This window comes from Metarhizium acridum (genome assembly GCF_019434415.1).
Source record: "Metarhizium acridum strain ARSEF 324 chromosome Unknown scaffold_1, whole genome shotgun sequence".
NCBI lineage: Eukaryota > Fungi > Ascomycota > Sordariomycetes > Hypocreales > Clavicipitaceae > Metarhizium > Metarhizium acridum.
In genome coordinates, this window is record NW_027094015.1 from 841,748 (window position 1) to 863,369 (window position 21,622).

Here is a 21,622-nt window from a genome sequence, read left to right on the forward strand (position 1 = left end):
CCAGAGTTCTACTAGTTATTTGAAGCCCAGTTTTGCTCAGTCATCAAGCACCAGTTGACATGTGCTGGCGAACCATGTGCCATTGATGCTTGCCCATGTTCGCTAGTCCACCACAGTCCGGCGCTTGGGGTCAACTGTTCCACTGTTCCACAGTTTCCCCTTCTGCCCGACAGCACCGTTGATGTTCCGATGACGTGACCCACTACAAATTATGACATGGCATTGCGCTCTGCATGATTCCATCTCTCCGAGCTTGTACTCCGTATTGAGAGTGAACCTGGCTCCCGTTTAAGGAAGCGGTGCGCGTACTATCTGAAGATGATGGCGTTCATAGCCTCGGCCCGCCAAGGGAATATACGGATATAGTAGTATGCACATATGCGTATATCGTAATGCTTGAGTAGATGAATACTAGTTACGTGCTCTGTGCCGAGACATGTTGCTCAGTTGCTCATTTTCATGGATTTATCAATTCCGGGGCCCCAGTTCGTTAGCATGAACAGCCATGTGGCGCGTGGCCAATCAAAGGCAGCAGAAGATTCCATGTTCCAGCCGAGGAAACTCGGACTGTTCAATGTTGGTTCGGCTATTTAGCGATTTTTTCACGCTCTCGTCTCACCGAGACGTCGGCTTAGAGGCATACCATGGCGGATATCATCGATTGCTACACCCAAGGATCTCGAATAGTTGCGTCAAAATTCGACTGCTAAGTGGAGTTTAAAGTTGAAGTTGGGGCCATTTGGCGCTGAGGCGAGTTCGGGATGAAATCGCGTGCTGGGTGATACTCCGGTGATTCTCCCCATGCACCCTAACTTATACATCTCTTGTCCCATACACTCTTCGAGAAGCAGCAGTATGAGCTGACTCCATGGCTTCATCAACAGAATTGCTCTGATATGTTAACCATCTGGAAGCTGTACCGCCCAACGACCCTCACCCGGCGCCATATCCTAGCGCCACCTTTGGGAATATTGCGCTGGTGAAGTGAATAGTTACGGTGATATCGAGCCGAAGTCATCAAAGTCCATGCCGTGAGACATGAGAGATGGGACGAATGTTCTCATGGCTGCAATAATTGCGCAAGATTGCAAACTCTCGGCCTGCGACCATCTGTATGTACAGCTACTTTAAGTATCGCGACGCCTTCAAGTTGGACTGTTCGAAGAGGAATAAGTCGATTGAAGACGGGCAATATAATACATTCGGAAGAGGGATAATAGACGCTGGAAGTCAGCAGCTGACCCAACGAATGGCTGTGATGTTCCCTGGAACCGTTGAGAGCAGAGAGTCGGCGAGACGACAGACTCGATGACCTGGTGGGACGATCTCTCTCGACGAAAAGCCTCTGATCTTGGACTTGATGGCGGCCGTCGCGTCCCCGAATCTTTCTGCTACACCTCTGCCATGTGAAAGGACACTATGCGTCTACCTCAACTCGTTTCAGACTCATACGCCCCTTTCGGCTTTTTGGCTTTACCCACCCCCCTTTGTGGATGCAATGCTTCGAATATTAGCCTCAAGAGGACGTAACAATATTGTGGTAGTGCCAATGGTGTGTGCATTGGCATCCACCTTCGTCATCACTGGTCCTTTAGTCCTCCCTGTTCGAGGCCTTCAACTAAATGCTGATGACGGTCCAGCCAAAGCTTGAGTTGCAGATGGTGGGAGCAGCATTTCTCGGATCCTACCATGGGATCACCTAGAGCGTCTATGTCATAGATTTCTAGGTCGGGCAGTAGTGTAGATGAGTCGACCGGGATTGATGCCGAGAATATCGAAATCAGATTACCGTCCGAAGAGACTAACGTCACGCTGGAACTGCAGAGATCACTGCAGCACCTGCGTTTTCGTTGGATGAGCAATACATCTCTCAAAACGGGGAGCTTGATATCACAGCGCTTTTCAGTCTCGTACTGAGTTGCGCAAGAATGTCCTCAAGTGCGTTTCATCCCAAGCCTGTGGTACAACTCTGTTCGAGCAGCTCACCACAATGCATGACAATGTTAACTCGACATAGACATGGGATCGTAAAACAAGCCATCCTGGTCACACGATTCCGAACTTTCTCTTGCTTGCCAGTCTCCAAGTCTCGGCAGATTGCCTCCTTAGGAGCCTGTAGGACAATAGATCTGGTATTCAATAGCTCAAGGTCTCCAACCAGTACGTTGCGTCGATGCTTCTCCAGCTTATCTATCATCGGATCACGCGTGACCTCACTCGCGTGGGGGGGCCTACGCTATTCGGCATCTGAGGCCCTCCCAATTTCTACCTGGAAAGGCTGACTCTATTGAAGGAGTTGAGAACGCTTACTTTGATAATTATATGGCAGTCACGAATGTTTTCAAGCAGGCATTATATCAGGGACTCTGTGGGCTTCCGGATACAGAGCGCTTCGCGTTGTCGAGCAAAAACGAGTAAGAGGTTTGGTGCATTAGCGGGGACATGGTGATGGCATCGTCCGCAATATGGAAATTGAAGGGGTGTGCATGAATTTAAGGATTCTCGAAAATTGATTCTGTTTCAAGCTCTGGCGAAAGCATTGGTGAGATTTCATCGCGCTGCCTCTTGCTTCACGAACAAAACTGACGACTCACAAAGCATGCTTCGGCATTGGCCATTATGAAAGCCGTAGGGATTGAGCTGCGATCAACACTGCCATGCACGGAAAGCGCATCGGGCTTGACCGACGATGAGCCGTTCATTGCCATCTTATTAACATTCCCCAAAGGCTAGGGTACGTTCTCAACACCCTGGCCGTATATCGCATGGCTAGTCAAGACATCGACCAATCAAAAAAGAAACTCAGCATATCCAACGAAGATATTCAGCCAGAGTCGGATGCAACGCTTCTCCAGCATGTTCCTCCGGTGGCGCTCCTAAGCTTGGGTGTAAATACTCTACACGAATGCGCAGACTTGGCAGAATCCGAATTGGGCTACTATCATCGTCCGGTCCAAGATGCATTCGACCTACCATTAAGCTTCGACGGACCCCAAGCATACATTGGCTTGCCACAGTTCTTACATCAGTACAGTAATATGGAATCGGGGAGGGAGAATGCGGATATCGTGTTTGGGTTCGGCGATTCAGCTCAGTCAGGGTGCCTTGGGGCATCAAAACTAAGCTGCAAAGGTCAAGTTGGTGAGATCAATTGACATACGTACGGAACGGCGGAACCAATCGGGCTTGGAAGAGGCAAGACCGGTTTTAATACCAAATTGAGAGAATTATCGTACACACTGGTGTCGGGAGCCACATGTCTGCAATTGTTGACTCGGCGGCAGTTGGCCGAGGACCAACGGCTACTAATGTTCTAATGGTACGATTAATTGATAAACAACAGGCTCTCAAGGTTGTCGCGCCAAATAACTAGTATTATCTATTATCCACGGGCGCTCTCGCAAACGAACCGTTGACATGTGAAGTTGCAGGGTTGTTGGAGACCCCAGCCTCATCACATGCACATGGGTTCAATGTTTTTGTACCAGATACCATTCCACGAACATATGCCCAATAGATACCTAGGAAGACAGCGATAGTTACCCACCTTCTGGGAGATGACGAAGTGAGCATATTAATGCAGTCCCGCTATTATGCGTGTAAAATTGTCGTTACTCCTTACCGATTTTGTACAGGGATAAAAAGTCTTGCCTGTGGCTTAGCACCTATAACAACATTAAAGGTGAATACATGGAGTACATAATAGCTTTTCCACTCCCACTAAGACGTCCCTGGAGTTTAGCGATATTACCTTCTAATATTAACCTTTAATAGTGATCTTCTTCGCCAAGAGAAGATTTATTCAGCGGTTAAATTATAGTGCTCTTGTACCAGGAAGTACTTGCAGGGATTAATCATTATCAGCACATGACCCAGCCGGCGAGACCTTTGAGGCGCACCTCCGTAGTATGTGCAGAATCCAGGGCGGACTAAAGTCAATTCTACAATACGGAGTACTCGTGCCCGCCCCACTATTTTAGGCGTCTCGTTTCACTCACCACCTAAAGGTGGTGCTCAGAGCATTGACAAGAAAACTACATTTTCATTTTTTAAAAAAGCTTAAATAATTAATAATAAATCTAATAAAATACTTGAATTATAATAATAAATACATAAAATAGCTAATATTATAGCCAATCAGCTTATTTAAAAAAGTGGGTCCCTTTAGCTTTTTGTAAGCTTAAAAACTAGATTATATAGTTTTCTAAAAACTTACTACACTACACTACACTATAAAAACTACAAAATGTAGTTTTTAAAGTTTTAGGCTTATAATAGTATATAAGGACCCACTTTTTTTATTATAAGCTTATAATTTTAGATTTATGCTAGTTATTCGTAAAACTTATAATTCTATAAGTATTTTATTAGATTTAATATAATTTTTTATATTTGAAACTACAAAAACTACAAAACTACAAAACTACACTACTTCCAATGCTCTGGCACTTCCACTGCCACTGGTGCTAGACAGCAAGACGAGCTACTTACCAAGACGAGCTACCTTATATAAAATATATATATAATAAATAAAATAAAAATAAATAAAATATTATAATATAATAATAAATTATATTAATTATATAAAATTATATTATATTATAAAATATTAAAATTATAATTTTATATATTATTATAAATTAAATATTTAATTTTTTAAAAAATATAAAAATTTTAATACTTTTATAATAATATTAATATAAATATAAAATAATATATTTTTATTATATTATTATAATACAAAAAAAAACATTTACTCTCGCTCTTATACCGCGTGTTACGAATAACACTATACGAGAGACGGGACGGGACTATACTAACTAGAATAGGTATAACTTATAGGTATAAGAAGAAGGTAAGGGTACGTAATTAATTACGTAACTTAAAAGGTAATTAAAGAGATTAATATTTAAACGTATTAATTAAAAAGAATTAAACTAATTAAATCTTAAGCTAATTAATTAAGGTTTAAAGGGATTAATAGTTAAGCTAATTAATTTAAAATTATAATAAAGAAATAAATGAGTACTTAAGAAGAAGGTATTTCGTTATAATTAAGTAATTTAATTCTCTATTAATTAATTTAAGTAATAGTTTTACTATTAAGAGTTATACTCTTAATAGCCTTATTATAATACTACTTAAAAGCTACTTTATAGTATTTAACTTAATTTACTTTTTAAGAAATAAACCTATTATTAGACCTCTAAATATATTGTATTTTTTGTATTTTTTACTATACTGTATTGTATTGTATTGTAATGTAATATATTACAATACATTACAAGATTAGAATACCTATAAATGTATTATAAGGCTATAAAATATTTAATATTATAAATAAATGCTTATATAAGCATATTATATATTAAAATAAAGCTAAAAATCACGTGATTTTAAATCTTTTAAAATTAACCTTAAAATGTGGATATTAAGCGAGATATTAAGCTTTAAAGTTATGTCTTAAAATAAAAAGTAAGTAAAGCGGGGCGAATTTTCAATTGCTTATAACTTTTTAATGTAGTAACTTATAATAGTAAAAGTGGGTCATTTTAAAGAGCTGATTTAGCTCTTTTAAATAATATAAAATTTTTTCTTATAACCCTTATAATTAGCCTTATAATTTTAAGTTAAAAAAACAAGGGTCTTTTTTCCTTAAAATACATTTATAGGTATTTTACTAATGTAATGTAATGTATTTAAATACAATACACGAAAATACAATACAATATAAAATACAATATACAATACACTTGTATTTACTATATTCGTAAGAGCTCTGATAATAGCTCTAAGATTAATAATATAAAGATATTACTATTTAGGGTAAATTATAGATTTAACTCTATTATTAAAATATATATAATATAAAATATAAACGCGCTAATAGCTATAACGTATATAATAATTATAATAGAAATATAAAAATACTTATAATAGAAATAAATATTTTTATAAAATTAAATAAAATATTACGCGAATAAAAAGAGATTATTAGCGTTAATTTTAAAGGAGAAATATAAAGTATACCTTATTTATAAAAATATTAAAATTAAGTAACCTAATAATAAACTTAATTAAAAGAAGATTAAATTATTTCTTATTAAACGAAAAATCTTAAATACTAACTATAAACTATTATTATTTAATAGAATAAGAATTTATTTTATATTTTATATATTATTATTAAAGAAAGCATTAAATAAATCTATAATTACTACGAATATTATAATAAAGAATATTAATAAATATAAAGTTAAACGAATACTTAAAGTATAAGGGAATATAAAGAATTATTATTATCTTATTAAATAAAAGGGATATTTAAACTCTAAAAATACCTAAAAACTAGTTAAAAACCTTACGAATTACTTAATATTACTTAAATAGTTTTATTTTTAAGAAACGCATTTTAATTAATCTTTTAAGTATTACCTAATAACTTAATATTAAACTTAGTATTTAAGAAATAAACTAAAGTAAAATCTAGATTCTTAAAAGAAGTAAAAAGAACCCTTATAATCTTTTAAAGCTATTCTGCTTTTTCACGTTTTATATACTTTAACTCTTTAATATTATTAATATTACGCGTAATTACACGTATTATTTTCTTAAACTATAATTTCTTTTATTTTTATTAACGTAAAACCTTTTAATTCTTAGTTAAGGCACGCTTCTTAGCTTTTTTAAGCTCCCTTTTAAGCTTATAATATTAATTTATAATACTATAAAGCTATTAAGGGGTTACTCTTATAATATTATAATTCCCTTACTTATTTATTATATACTTTATATAATAACTTAAATTAAAAATAAAGGCTTTATATTAGGAAAATTTTATATAAGTATAGTAAGTATAAGCCTTTATAAGAGATAAAAATAGATTATTAATTATCGTAGAAAAAAGATTATTCTAGTAAAGAGAAAAAGTAAATAAAGCTTTAAACTATTATTTTAAGATACGATTAATTAATATAATAGTATATAATAATAAAAGAAGAAAAACGTATAATACTTAATCGGCCTATTTTAATAGCTTTAAGAATAAAACTAATAAAGAAGAGGTATAATATTATAAATAATATTATATAAGAGATAAGATAGGACTATATTAACTAAAATAAGTATAACTTATAAATATAAGAAAAAGGTAAGAGTATATAATTAGCTACGTAACTTAAAAGGTAATTAAAGAGGTTAGTATTTAAACGTATTAATTAAAGAGAATTAAATTAATTAAACCTTAAGCTAATTAATTAAGGTTTAAAGGGATTAATAGTTAAGCTAATTAATTTAAGACTATAATAAAGAAATAAACAAGTACTTAAGAAGAAGGTATTCCGCTATAATTAAGTAATTTAATTCTCTATTAATTAATTTAAGTAATAGTTTTACTATTAAGAGTTATACTCTTAATAACCTTATTATAATACTACTTAAAAGCTACTTTATAGCATTTAACTTAACTTACTTTCTAAGAAATAGACCTACTATGCCTTAGAACCTAAGCTACCGTTACACCGTAACGCTAGCTTAAGATCGCCTTTAAAACGGAAAACAACCTAAGATTTAAATTCCTTACACTTAACTACCTCTTACTATAATACCGTATTAAGGCCGCGATAGGGGTGGTGCGGAGAATGTAATGCTAATAGTAATAAACGAAGAAGAAAGGGGGCTTATATAGAGCTATTACTACCTAAACGTAGGTAAAGAATAGTTTACGAAATAGGCACTACGTAACCTTAAGCTAAACGCGATTTAAGATAAACTTAATAATAAAAAACGCGCTATTTATAATAAATTAATTAGTCTTATTCTAGTAGCTTTACTAGAGCGTGTATAAAAACTATTTAAGGAGTATACTACCTAGAAAGCGGTATAATACCGCGTTAAAGTTACGGCTATTACTAATAACACCTTAATTACGAAAGCGTAACTTTATAATACGGTTATAGCTATAGTATAAGAAGCACTTTATAATACTACCTAATAGAGAATTTAGGTAAGCGTTATAGCTAGCTTAGCTAAGGCGTAAACCTAAGAACCTCCCCTTTTAGTTGTCCTTAACTGCTAGCATTATAAAATTATTATTAAAGATATTATAATTATAAAAGCACTTTAAAACTAAACTATTAAAGATATAATAAAGGCTATAAACTAAGCTTTAAAAAGTAATATAATAGTAATTACGCGTAAATTACCTAATAGAGATATAGTTATTATATTTTAAGATAACGCCTTCTCCTTTAAGAAAAATACGAATTAAACCTAAGCTACCTTTAGGCTAAAAGCGATAATTTACATAAGAATTCTTAGTATTATAATAAAGGCCTTTCTTATTTAATATATTAGAAAAAAAGACCTTATAATTAACCTTAATAAGGAAAATAACGCGAAGATTATACGCGTTATAACGCGTTACCTTTAAAGTAATACTATAATATAAACGGTTTTAATTCTAAAAGTTAAAGGGATAAAGTAAGCGAATAAGCTATATTAAACTAGACTTATATATAAGGCTAAGATATTTAATATTAAACCCTATAATAGAACCCTTAACCTACGCTAATATTATAATTATTACGAGATAGGCTATATTATTAAATACTATAAGGTAATATTAAGGTATAGCTAGTATACTACTACCTAATATAAAGATAAAGAAGAAAGCTACTCTATTATTATATTAAATATTAAAGAAAAGTATATTCTTTACTTTAAAGCGCATTTAACCTAGTTTTACCTTTACCTTATATTAAAGAAATATTAGAATAAAGCTAAAGAAGTATATATAAAACGCCTAATAAGGTTTATTAAGCTACACTATAATAATAAATACCGCTTAAAACTAAGAGCTAAGAGTAATCTATTCTTAGCGGAAAACTAACCTTCTATAAAGAAAAGAGAGTATTTACTAGAAAGCTATAACTACTATAACGCTACTAAGTCCTAATTAAACGAAATATTATAGTATACTAGCTACCTTTTAGCTAGTACCCCCCTAATAGAAGTACTAATTATAATTATTTAACTCTTCACCTAATAATAATAAAAATCCTTTATTAGAATATTAATAAGAAAAATACACTTATATATATAGCATTATAATTAGAGCTCTTACGAATATAGTAAATACAAGTGTATTGTGTATTGTATTTTGTATTATATTGTATTTTCGTGTATTGTATTTAAATACATTACATTACATTAGTAAAATACCTATAAATGTATTTTAAGGAAAAAAGACCCTTGTTTTTTTAACTTAAAATTATAAGGCTAATTATAAGGGTTATAAGAAAAAATTTTATATCATTTAAAAGAGCTAAATCAGCTCTTTAAAATGACCCACTTTTTACTATTATCAGTTACTACATTAAAAGTTATAAGCAATTGAAAATTCGCCCCGCTTTACTTACTTTTTATTTTAAGACATAACTTTAAAGCTTAATATCTCGCTTAATATCCACATTTTAAGGTTATATTTAAAAGATTCAAAATCACGTGATTTTTAGCTTTATTTTAATATATAATATGCTTATATAAGCATTTATTTATAATATTAAATATTTTATAGCCTTATAATACATTTATAGGTATTCTAATCTTATAATGTATTGTAATATATTACATTATAATACAATACAATACAGTATAGTAAAAAATACAAAAAATACAATACATTTAGAGGTCTGATTATAATATAGCCTTAATATTAACCTAATAATAATATAAAAATAGGAAATAATAAGGTATAGCTAGCCCCTTAACTTAAGGCTTAATAAATATTACCTAGTATACTATAAAGAAAGAAACGCTATATATATTAATAAAAGGTATAGCCTTAATATATAAAAGGCCTAAGGAGAAAAGAATTAAAGCTACGTAACGCTTAAAGGTATTAATATTTTTTCACTTTATTTAAAGCTACTAGGCCTTAACTAGTAAATACTATTAGCGGAACTAGAGATAATAAAGCCTTTAAATTAGAGCTTTTTTATCGGTAATTTTAACTAAAAACACCCGTTATAGAACGCTTATAATAGAATATTCAATAGAGTAAAGAGACTTTTATAAATAACGAAGTAATAGTAACTTACACTTATTACACTATATAAGAAACCCACCTAATAATACTATAGTTATAGGGATAATACTATAGACCTAGCGTAGGCTATAAGAAGCCTTAAAGTAGTATACTTAAGCGCGCTAAATATAGTTGAATTTAATTATATTTTACAGTTAATTAGTGTTAACCCTAAAGAGAAGAAGCTTATATTAGATACCTTACTACTAAGATACATATAAAAGAAGATAAAAGATAACCTAATAGCCGTAAAAATATAATACTACTTTGACTTAAAGATAGCTCTAGCATTAATTTAAAACCGCTAAAAGATTAATAAATATATAGATTAGCTTATTAAGTAACTATAAGAAATCGCTTAATTAATAGCTGTAACGCGCACACGGAGTTACCTATAAAGAGGGACCGAATCGGGCACCGCGTATAGGGAGTTACCTGTAAAGAGGGACTAAATTAGGTTTGCTTATATTCTAAAACGGGGTATAAATCCCTACTAATTCTAGTTTAAATTCTATAAGTATTATTACGTGAGAAGCGAGTATAAATTAGGGCTAAAACCCTTAATAAATAAGTATAAAAGGATTAATTTAAATATTAAATAATTTAAATAAGTTTTAGTCTTATATTATTAAAAGATCTAAGAATAAAGTTCTTTTTTAATTTCTTACTTAATTATTTTATATCTTAGGTTTATCTTAATAATTTCTAAAACTTCTTTATATAATTACCTTTAAAAAGATAATAAGAACTTAAGAATAAAGCTATACGTTATATAGTAATATATTAAAAGAAGAGATACCTATTATATCCCTTACGCGTAAATTATTTACCCTTTTAACTCTTATTAAGTACTTTACTATAATTACGTAAAAGGCGTAACTAGAGAAGCACTTACGTAAACTTAAGTAAATTTAGGAACTTAAAGCTTTAAAGTAAAAGTTACTTTAAGACTTATCCTTAAATAATAAGAGAAGGTTCTTAAAATAATAAGACTTTTTCTTCTTAAAAGAAAATTAAAGTTTAAAGATTTAAATTAAGAACCTCTTTAAGTTATCCCTTAATATAAATTAAAGAAAGAGAGATAATTAGCTAAATAACCTTTAATATACTTTTAAGGGTACTCTAAGAAAGTTTAAGAAGAATTACTTTTAAATCTTATATACGATTATATAAATAGAAAATAAATGTTATTTTTAATAGAATTAATATATTAAGAAAGTAAAGGCGTATAATTTAAACGTAAATATTAACTAGAAAAAATTTAAAGTATAAACCTTAAATCTTATTTAAGATTCCGCTAATTAAAATATAATTATAGTATAATAGTTAAAAGGTATATACTAAAGGGAAGATTAATTTTCTTAAGACTTTTACCTATACCTAAACTCGTTAAAAAAGCCCTTTTCTTACGTCTTAAAGGCGTAATAAGTACTTAGCTTCTTTATAAAACTTTACCCTTACCTTTAAAACTATATTAAGATATATATATTAAGTATACTAGAAACTTAAAAGGAAATTATAGCTCTTATTACCTGTTTTTAGGATAGTATAAAAGGCAAGTAAAATAATAAGCGGCCCTAGAATAAGAACCTAAATAAAAGGCCCTTTAAAGCGTCTTAAAGAAACCCTAGAAACTCTTCCCTTAAAAGAGAAAGTAATTAAGAAAGATTCTTAAAACTTAATTAGAAGTGTTTTTCACGCTAAAACTTATTTTAAAACGAAGATAAAAAGAAGGCTAATAGTAAAGAGAAAAAGAATTTTACCTGTTAAAAGTATAGTAATAATAAATATCTTTAAAATAAATACCTTAAGAGGGAAAAGATTAATAATATAAAAACTTAAGATAAAAAGGGGGAAAATAAGAAGAATACCGTAAAAAAAGAGAATTAATCGTAAATAATATCTAGTTTATAACTAATAAAAACTATATTCGGGTTAAAGCTAGCCTTATAATATAAGCTATAATTTAAGAATAAAAATTAATACTTATTAAAGTAACCCTAAATACTAGGGTTAAAGTGAACTTAATTAGTATTACTTTAATATAATGTATAAGACTATACCGCTTAAATAAGATTCTATTAAGCCTTAAGATACCTAGTAATATTTATTTATAAAAGCTAGAAGTATAAAAGGTACCTTTAGCTCTTATAAATTTATAAGGGAAATAGAGAAAGTTCACTTAAATTTATTATATAGTATTAAATATAGGTAAGAATCTTCTTTTACTTAGAATATTAGCTCTTAAGAATAAGAATATTACTATAAATATAAGGTTATAATAATAGTAGTATAATATAAAGAAAAGTAAATATAAGGTAATTCTAATATATAAGTTTAAAAGGGAAGCGTAGAATCGTGTATACGTTTTTACTATATTTAAAGTAAAAGAGGTAATACTACTATAAGAAAATAGTATTAAACCCTTTTTAAAAGTAACGCCTTTACTACTAGTATTATAGGAATATACTAACGTTTTTAAAGATAAGAAGGTAAGAGAACTATTATTATACCACTTAATTAATTATATAATTAACCTAATAAAAGGAGAATCGCCTTTATATAAACCTATATACCCGCTCTTATTAAAGAAGCTAGTAACGTTATAAAATTATTTAGATAAAAACCTAAAGGTAGGCTAAATTTAATACTTTAAAAGCCTAGTAAAGGTACTAATCTTATTTATACTAAAAAAGGATGGGATGCTTTACCTTTACGTAAACTATTAGAGATTAAATAAAGTTAATATTAAGAACTAATATTTACTCCTCTTAATTACTAAGATACTAGATTAAATATAAGGAGTTAAGGTATTCTTAAAATTAAATATTAAGAAAGCTTACTATTAGATTAAAATTAAGGAAGGGGATAAATAGAAAACCGCTTTTTAAATATAATATAGGTATTTTAAATACTTAGTAATACCTTTTAGGTTAATTAACGTACCTACTATATTTTAAAGTTATATAAATTAAGCGTTATAAGGCCTAAATAATATTATTTATATTATATACCTTAATAATATCTTAATATTCTTTAAGATAAAAAAGAAATATAAAAAACACCTAGTATAAGTATTAAAATAAATAAGAAACGTAGGGTTATACGCTAAATTATTTAAGTGCGAATTCTTTTAACTTTAAGTGGAATTTTTAGGGTTTATCTTATTAGTAAAAGGGATCTCTATAAATTCTACTTAAATTAAAACTATTACGTCTTAGCTAAAACCTAAAAGTTACTATAATATATAAGTATTCTTAGGGTTTTATAACTTTTATTAATACTTTATTAAAGTATACTCTTACGTAATAGCTCTACTAATAGCTTTATTAAAAGGGAGTAAAAATAAGCGAAAACTAGAGAGTATAAAATTTAATTAAGAGGAAATAAAGGCGTTTTATACCTTAAAGAACGCCTTTATAAAAGCTCTATTATTATAGTATTTTAATTTTAATTAGTAAACTTAAATTAAAACGAATACATTAATCTTTATAATTACAGCGATTTTATTATAATTTAAAGATAATAGGAAATAATATCTTATTACCTTTTAGTTACGAAAATTATAAGATATAAAGACCCGTTATAACACGCTTAATTAGAAGATACTAGTAATTAAGAACGTATTTAAATATTAATAATATTATATAAACGGTATAATAAAGCTAATTAAGGTCTTAATAGACTACTATAACCTGTAAACGTTTATAAGTAATAAGTAGTTAAATAAGAGATAGTTTTAATAGTATTTATACTTAACCCCTTTTAACTTTATAATTAAGTATTAAGTAAGGAAAAGAAACCCTACTAATATACTATTAAAATAGCTAGATTACGCGGAGAGATTACGTGAAAATCCTACGATTCTTAAAGGAATTCGTGTAAAGATAACGTAAGTAAATAAAGCGCTTATTAGATTTATTTAGGTATAAAAATATAATTTATTATTTTTAAATAAAGTATTTAATTAAAAGAGACGTAATAAAAAGCCTTTACTAAAAGAAAGTTTATAAGTCTTTATAAAATCTAGTAGGCGTAATAAGATACCTTTATAAGGGGATTTACTCCCTTTAAGCTGCTAATTTAACCTAAAACTAAGAGGTAGGTTATAATTACCCTTACTTTAAAAGAAAATCTAGGATACTATAAGATAAGAAGACCCTTATAAAACGAACGTGAATATACCTCTAAGGGATATAATCTTAAATACGTAAAAAAGAGATTCTTAGATAAAAGCTAAATGTATAAGGATTTATCTTAATTAAGATTTAGCTAATAAATAGCACTTAAATAATTAAGGAATCTTAATATATTAATAATATATATAGGTTCCGTTAAATAAGGCTATTATTTAAGAATTACTTAAGCTATACTATAATAACCTATTAGCTAGGCACTTTAATATAAAAAGAATAATTAAGCTATTAAAAAGAAAGTTCTATTAAATATATATAAATGTAAATGTAAAAGATTACGTGAAGTCTTATATAGTATATTAAAGAATTATAGTGTAAAGGCACTAGCCTTATAGTAAACTAGAATTACTATTAATTTCTTAAGGCTTATAGGCTAAATTATTAATAGACTTTATAACGGGATTATTAGAGACCTAGTATTATAAATAAAACGTTAATGCTATTCTAGTAATAGTAGACTATTATATAAAGTACTTGCTATTTTACCTAGTATTAGACACGATTATAGCTAGTAAACTAATAACGCTATTTTATAAACGGGTTAAATATAATTATAATATTCCTACTAGAATTATATTTAATAGAGAATCTTTATTTACTAGTTATTTTTAGTTGAATTTATGTTATTTAGTAAAGATTTAAAGATAACTTTTTACCGCGTATTACCCTTAAATAAACGAATAAACGAAACGCGTTAATTAGATACTAGAATATTATCTTTAAGCTTTTATAACGGAGAATTAATTATATTAATTACTTCTATTACTTATAGTATAGTTCGCGTGTAATAATACTATTAATTTAATAATTAATACCTTATTAAATTAACTTCTAATAGGGTTTAAGCCTTATATATATTATAATATTAGGGATAATATTACGAGAGAGAGAGTATTAAAAGCAAGAAATTAAGTTAAAAAAATGCTTTAAGTAAGATAAAAAATAAAAGAATATTAGAAGTAAGTGGTAGTATTTTAGGTAAAATACTATAATAATAAATATAAACTAATATAATTTTAAAATAAAAGTCTAATACTACTTTAAACTAAGAATATAAGATTTAAGTATAAAAAGAATAAATTAATTCTAAAGTATATTAGCTCTTTTTAAATTCTTAACTAAGTTAAATAATAAGTATATTATCTAGCACTTTTAACTTAATATAAGAAACTTTATAACGTCTTTTACGTAAGCCTATTAGAATAATAGTATTAGTGTAAGGGCATTATAAACGAGTTAAAAACACTCTTAATACTAGAGCTAAAAGACGATAAGAACGAATAAAAGGTAGAAAGTATTAAGAATTATATTTAAAAGAGAGCTTAATTATATTACCTTATAAAGTAAAAGGGATAGCTATATAAGTATAACTAATAGCTTAATAGTAAAGACCTTATAAATACGCCTAATATTATACGTAATTATATTACGTTACTCTTAGTTATAAAAAGAAATAAAATTACGTAAGAACTTTAAAAGAGAGGTTAGCTTAGAAAAGTATAAGAAATAAATGTTAATTAAATTAGCTAAATAATATAAGTAAGAAGTGTAGTATTAAAGCCTATCTCTCTCTAAAATAGGTTAAATATTTTAGGCTATATTAGACCTAAAACGAAGAAACTAGGTACTAGATAATTAGGCCTTAGTATTAGAATTAGTACTCTTATAAGCCTTCTTCTTCTTAGAACTCTTAGTAATACTATTCTATTTTAGCTTAATTAGAAACGTCTTTATAACCTATTAAGCCTTCTTAGCACCTTTAAACCCCTTTAAGTATAGAAATAGGCTATTATAAAAATTAATTAAGGTAGTATATTAAAGGTAGTAATAAATATTCTTAGAAAGAAGATAAGAAATACGCTTAAAGGTATATTTAAAATGATACTTAGCACTTTAAAATAAGAAAGATTAGTAAGGAAATTCTAGAGAAATCGAATTTAAATCTTATATATATAATATTAACTAAAAGTAGAAATTGCTTTTTTAATTTAAACCTAATTTTATTAGCCTTCTTTATATAAATAAGAAGACCCTATAATTTAAGTTAAAAATAATTTTAAGGAAGTGTAAACCTAAGAATTACCTATAGTATTACGTAATTTACTATCTAGAAATAAGCTATAACTACTCTAATAAGCCTTTTAGGTTAATAGGAACTTAAATATAAGTTAAAGTAAAAGGGTAAAGATTTTTATACGTATATTATAATTATAATTAAAATCACTTATAAGCTATTTCTTTAAAAAGGTAGCTTAAATAAACTCTAAGACTTAGATTAGGTTAAATAAATCCCTAGCTATAAGACTACGTAATATTTATCTTTAATTAATAATAGAATTAAGAAGAAATTAAATTTAATACTTACGCGAATATAAAGACCTCCCTAAAAGGTATAATAATTATAATTATTCTTAACCCTCTTAATAAAGCGAATATAATATAGCTTAATCTTAGTTAAGGGAGTAAAGTTAAAATTAAAGTTAATTTTAGGTAAATACTTACCTAAGTATTAGGTTATATAATAGTAATACTATTAATTATTACCACGTATATTAGAATCTTTTTATTAAGCTTTAACGTAAGCCTAAATCTTTAACGTTACGCTACCACTTTTATAAGGTAAGCTAAACTTACCTCTTACTATTTAAATCGCTTAAACTTAAGTAATAACGTTAATAGGCGTAAAGTTAAGTTAACGTAAAGTCTTTTAAGCGAAAACCTATTTTAATTTAGTATTAAATACTTTAATAATATTTCCCTTTAAGGCCTTACGTTTAGTTAGAGTTTTAAAGGGGTTATAAGTTAAAGTTTAAGCTAATAGAACCGTAGGTATAGTAGTTAATAGCTTAGAGAATAATATAGTATTTATAATAATTATAATATTCTCTAGAAAATCACGTTAAAATTAAAACCTAAGAGAATAATAATAAATTACTTACCCTATTTAATAGAATTATTTAAAAAGGTAATTTAATACTAGGTTAAATTCGCCTTATTAAAAAATATATACCTACGAAATAAGCGGGGAATATTAATACGTATTACTATTAAACTAAACGCGCTTTTTTAAGCACGAGGGTATAAAGACGTAACTTACACTTAAATTAACTGTAATTTAAAGTAAAAGTTAAAATGTAAAAGTACGTATTAGGGAAGGTAAAGAAGAGCGTAAAGAAAGCTAAGTTAAGGTGCTATAAGAAGGCCCTTAATAGTATATTATATTATATAAATTAAAATAGCTGTATTTAAATATAATAATTAAAAGAGTAGAATAAAATATAACTAGAAGTAATAAGAGTTAATATAGGGAACCTAATAATAATAGTAGTAAGATTTAAGCTAAAAACGGTTAAAATTAATAAATATATATTTGTATTTTACGCTAAAGTTTTACTAATTATAATAAAATACATTTTAGTTTAATACACTTAAATAAACTATTATTAATCTAATAATAAAACGATTAATTAGCTATAACGTTAATATAACTTTAAGTTAAAAATATAACTTATAATGTTAGCGCTTTATTATACTAAAAGAAAATGTAAATAAAGCACTATATTAAGTGTATATTTAAAATTTAGGCCTAATAAGTATTACTATAGTTTATAAGCTAGGGAACGTATACGAATTATAAGCGTAAATATTAGGTAGTAGCCGAGTATAATAAAAATATAAAATAAACGAGAGCTAGAAAAAGAATTTATACTTAAATAATAAGAAATAAAGCTACTAGGGGAGAAAGAGAAGAGAGATAAGGCTAAAATAAGAAAGAAAAAAATAAGGGATAAGACTAAAAATTTATACTAAAATAAACTTATAATTACTCTTACCTTAAATCTACGAGTTAGCCCTTAAGGTAATTACACCTACTAAGATAAAGGAAAGAACCTATAAAGCTCTTCCCTAAAAAATACTAGACCTTAATTAAGAGCTCTATTAAGAATGAAAACGAGTAAGATGTTACGAACGACACTGTACAAGACACGGGACGGGACCGCACTGGCTAGAATAGGCACGACCTATAGGCATAAGAAGAAGGCAAGGGCACGTGACTAGCCACGTGACCTAAGAGGCGATTAAAGAGGTTAATGTTTAAACATATTAACTAAGAAGGATTAAACTAACCGAACCTTAAGCTAGTTAATTAAGGTTTAAAGGGATTAATAGTTAAGCTAATTAATTTAAGACTATAATAAAGAGATAAACGAATACTTAAGGAGAAAGTATTTCTATAGTTAAATAGTCTAGTTCTCTATTAATTAATCTAAGTAATAGTCTTACTATTAAGAGTTATACTCTTAATAGCCTTATTATAATCAGACCTCTAAATGTATTGTATTTTTTGTAGTTTTTACTATACTGTATTGTATTGTATTGTATTGTAATATATTACAATACATTACAGGATACGAATACCTATAAATGTATTATAAGGCTATAAAATATCTAATATTATAAATAAATGCTTATATAAGCATATTATATATTAAAATAAAGCTAAAAATCACGTGATTTTAGATCTTTAAAAATTAACCTTAAAATGTGGATATTAAGCGAGATATTAAGCTTTAAAGTTATGTCTTAAAATAAAAAGTAAGTAAAGCGGGGCGAATTTTCAATTGCTTATAACTTTTTAAGATAATAACTTATAGTAATAAAAAGTGGAGCATTTTAAAGAGCTAATTTAGCTCTTTTTAATGATATAAAATTTTCCCTTATAACCCTTATAATTAGCCTTATAATCTTTAGTTTAAGAAAACAGGGGTTTTTTTTACTTATAATACATTTATAGGTATTTTAGTTATGTAATGTAATGTATTTAAATACAATACACGAAAATACAATACAATACAAAATACAATACACAATACACTTGTATTTACTATATTTGTAAGAGCTCTGATTATAATACTACTTAAAAAGCTACTTTATAGTATTTAACTTAACTTACTTCCTAAGAAATAAACCTATTATACCTTAGAATTTAAGCTACTATTACATTTTAATTAATTCTATTTAGTAAGTTACCTTAAAACTTTAAGTAGTAATAACTTCTAAGATATTTACTTTAAGTGGAAAGACTATTAACCTTAGGAAGATAATAAAGTACCTTTATAATAAGATTACTAAGCTTAAGAAGTAGAATTAATAGCTTCTTAACTAATAAAATAATCTCTACGAGAAACTTAAGGTATAAGAAGAGGAACTTATAGTAGTTTAAAATCTTACACTTATATTCTTTATTAATAATAATAATATACTAAAATTCCTTAAGCTTAAATTATATAATAGTTATAAGGGTAATATAAGAAACTTTCTTATATAAGCTTAAGCTTACCTATAAGTTAACGAAAAAATCTATATAATACTTAAGTTATAGATTCTTTATATTAGTAATCTCTTAACTAAAAAAGTAATAGAATAGTAGAAGCTAACCCTTTACGTATATTTTAAGCATAGCGTTAAAGTTAAAGTAAAAGTTATTTACATTTTCTTTAATTATAAAACCTTCAAAGAATAACTTCTTACTATATTTAAAAACCCTAATAAGTATAAAGAAGCTATATAATAGCTTACTTAACTTAAGTAAACCAAATCTATAACTTATTACGCTAGAGAGTTTAAATGTATTATAATAAAACTTAATTAAAATACTAAACCTAAAATAAAAGTCTTTTATTAAGAACTTAAAGAAGAAGTAAAGAATAATATTTATTAAGAAGATTATTTTAAGTTATTTAATAACTTTATTAAAATAGTTATTAAGGTAAATAACCGTTTATATAAGTAATATTACGAAAAAAGTTATAGGAAATTTAAATTATATACTAGGTTTAATAAACCTAATAATAGTAAGCTACGCTAAATATTAATAGTATACGGGTATTACGCTAAACCTATAGAACTTAATACCACGAATAAGAAAAAGGGGAAGACTTATTATAATTATAGTAAGACTAAATACTTTATAAATAAATGTAAAGCTTTAAAGAAGCTATAGAAGCTAATTTTTAAAGGTAAAAAGCTTTATACTATAAACTAAGAAAACTTACCCACGCGAAATCTTAATATAATAAGTAATAAAGAAAGCCTTATATTAATAAATAATATTAGTTTAAATAAAGATTAGAAATTTAAAACCTAACTAATACCTAATAACTTTTAGAAATATTAAATACTCTTACTAAAAAGTAAACCTTTACTAGAATAAATCTAAGAAGAAGAGAATTATTTAACTAAGAAAGATAAACTTAAAATTAAATATAAACTCCTTAATTAAACCTTTTATTATAATAATAATTACTATACGTACCTTAATAGTAAGTAAGGTAACGGATAGTTTCTATAAGAATAAAAGAGAAGAAGAATAACTCTTATAATATAACTAAAATTATAATAAACTAATTTAAAGATATTAAACGAAAAGTTATACTATACTAAGAATAACGTATATACTACCTAAGCTATAACCTTATAATATAAGGAGAAAGGGAACTATATAACTATAAGTAACTTGCTTAGCTTAAGTTTAATTAATATAAATAGTAGATTAAGCGATTATTAAGAAAGCTTTAATAATATATTAAAAGATAACCGCTAATAATAGCGCTTAAAATAACGCGCTAAAAAACGATATAAGAATAGGATTAATAAATTAGGAAATAATAGCCGTTATTACAATTAAAATCGATTTCTTAACAAAGATTTAATAGGTCTTTATATACTATAAATATTAGTAGTATAGTATACCTTATAATTAATATAACTATAATAAGATAAAGGATTTAGGTAATAATTAATAGTAGAGTATAAGAAAATTTTATCTCGCTAAATCTCGTTAATAGATTATAATTACCTTAAATACCTAAAGATAAGCTCTATTAACTTATAATTATAAAAGGAACTATAGTAAAGTATAGCTAAGAAGTAGTTAATATAAAAGTTACGTAGCTTTTAGTTAATATATAAGGTACGAAATACTAAGTTATATTAGATATTATAGTAATCTTAAAACATAATATTATATTAGGGATACCCTAGTTATAAGCGAGTAATCTATAAGTTAATTAAAGAACTAGTTAACTTTAATAGAATTTACTAGGATACGGTTATAAAGCTAAGAGTAGCTTATAAAGAGTACCTTATTTAAACTATAATAAGCCTTTAAAAATATATGTAATTATTAAAGAGCTAAAAGCTAAGATAACGGAGATTTCTAAGAAATACTTAAAGTATAGTAAGCTATTTAATAAAGAGCTAAAAATAGGACTATTAAAGCATTTACGCTAAGACTATAAGATTAAACTCTAGCCTAGTATTAAATTAACGTTTAATA

At 27.3% G+C, this 21,622-nt stretch overlaps 1 protein-coding gene across 1 annotated transcript; it reads left to right on the forward strand.

The window, feature by feature from the left end:
* The first annotated feature begins 1,929 nt into the window (after positions 1-1,929).
* J3458_000214 (uncharacterized protein) lies at positions 1,930-3,252 on the forward strand. Its single transcript, XM_066116011.1, has 2 exons — positions 1,930-1,938; positions 2,018-3,252. The coding sequence occupies exon 2, from the start codon at positions 2,766-2,768 to the stop codon at positions 3,153-3,155; it is 390 nt and encodes a 129-aa protein (XP_065977892.1). The 5' UTR covers positions 1,930-1,938; positions 2,018-2,765; the 3' UTR covers positions 3,156-3,252.
* Positions 3,253-21,622: the final 18,370 nt, after the last annotated feature.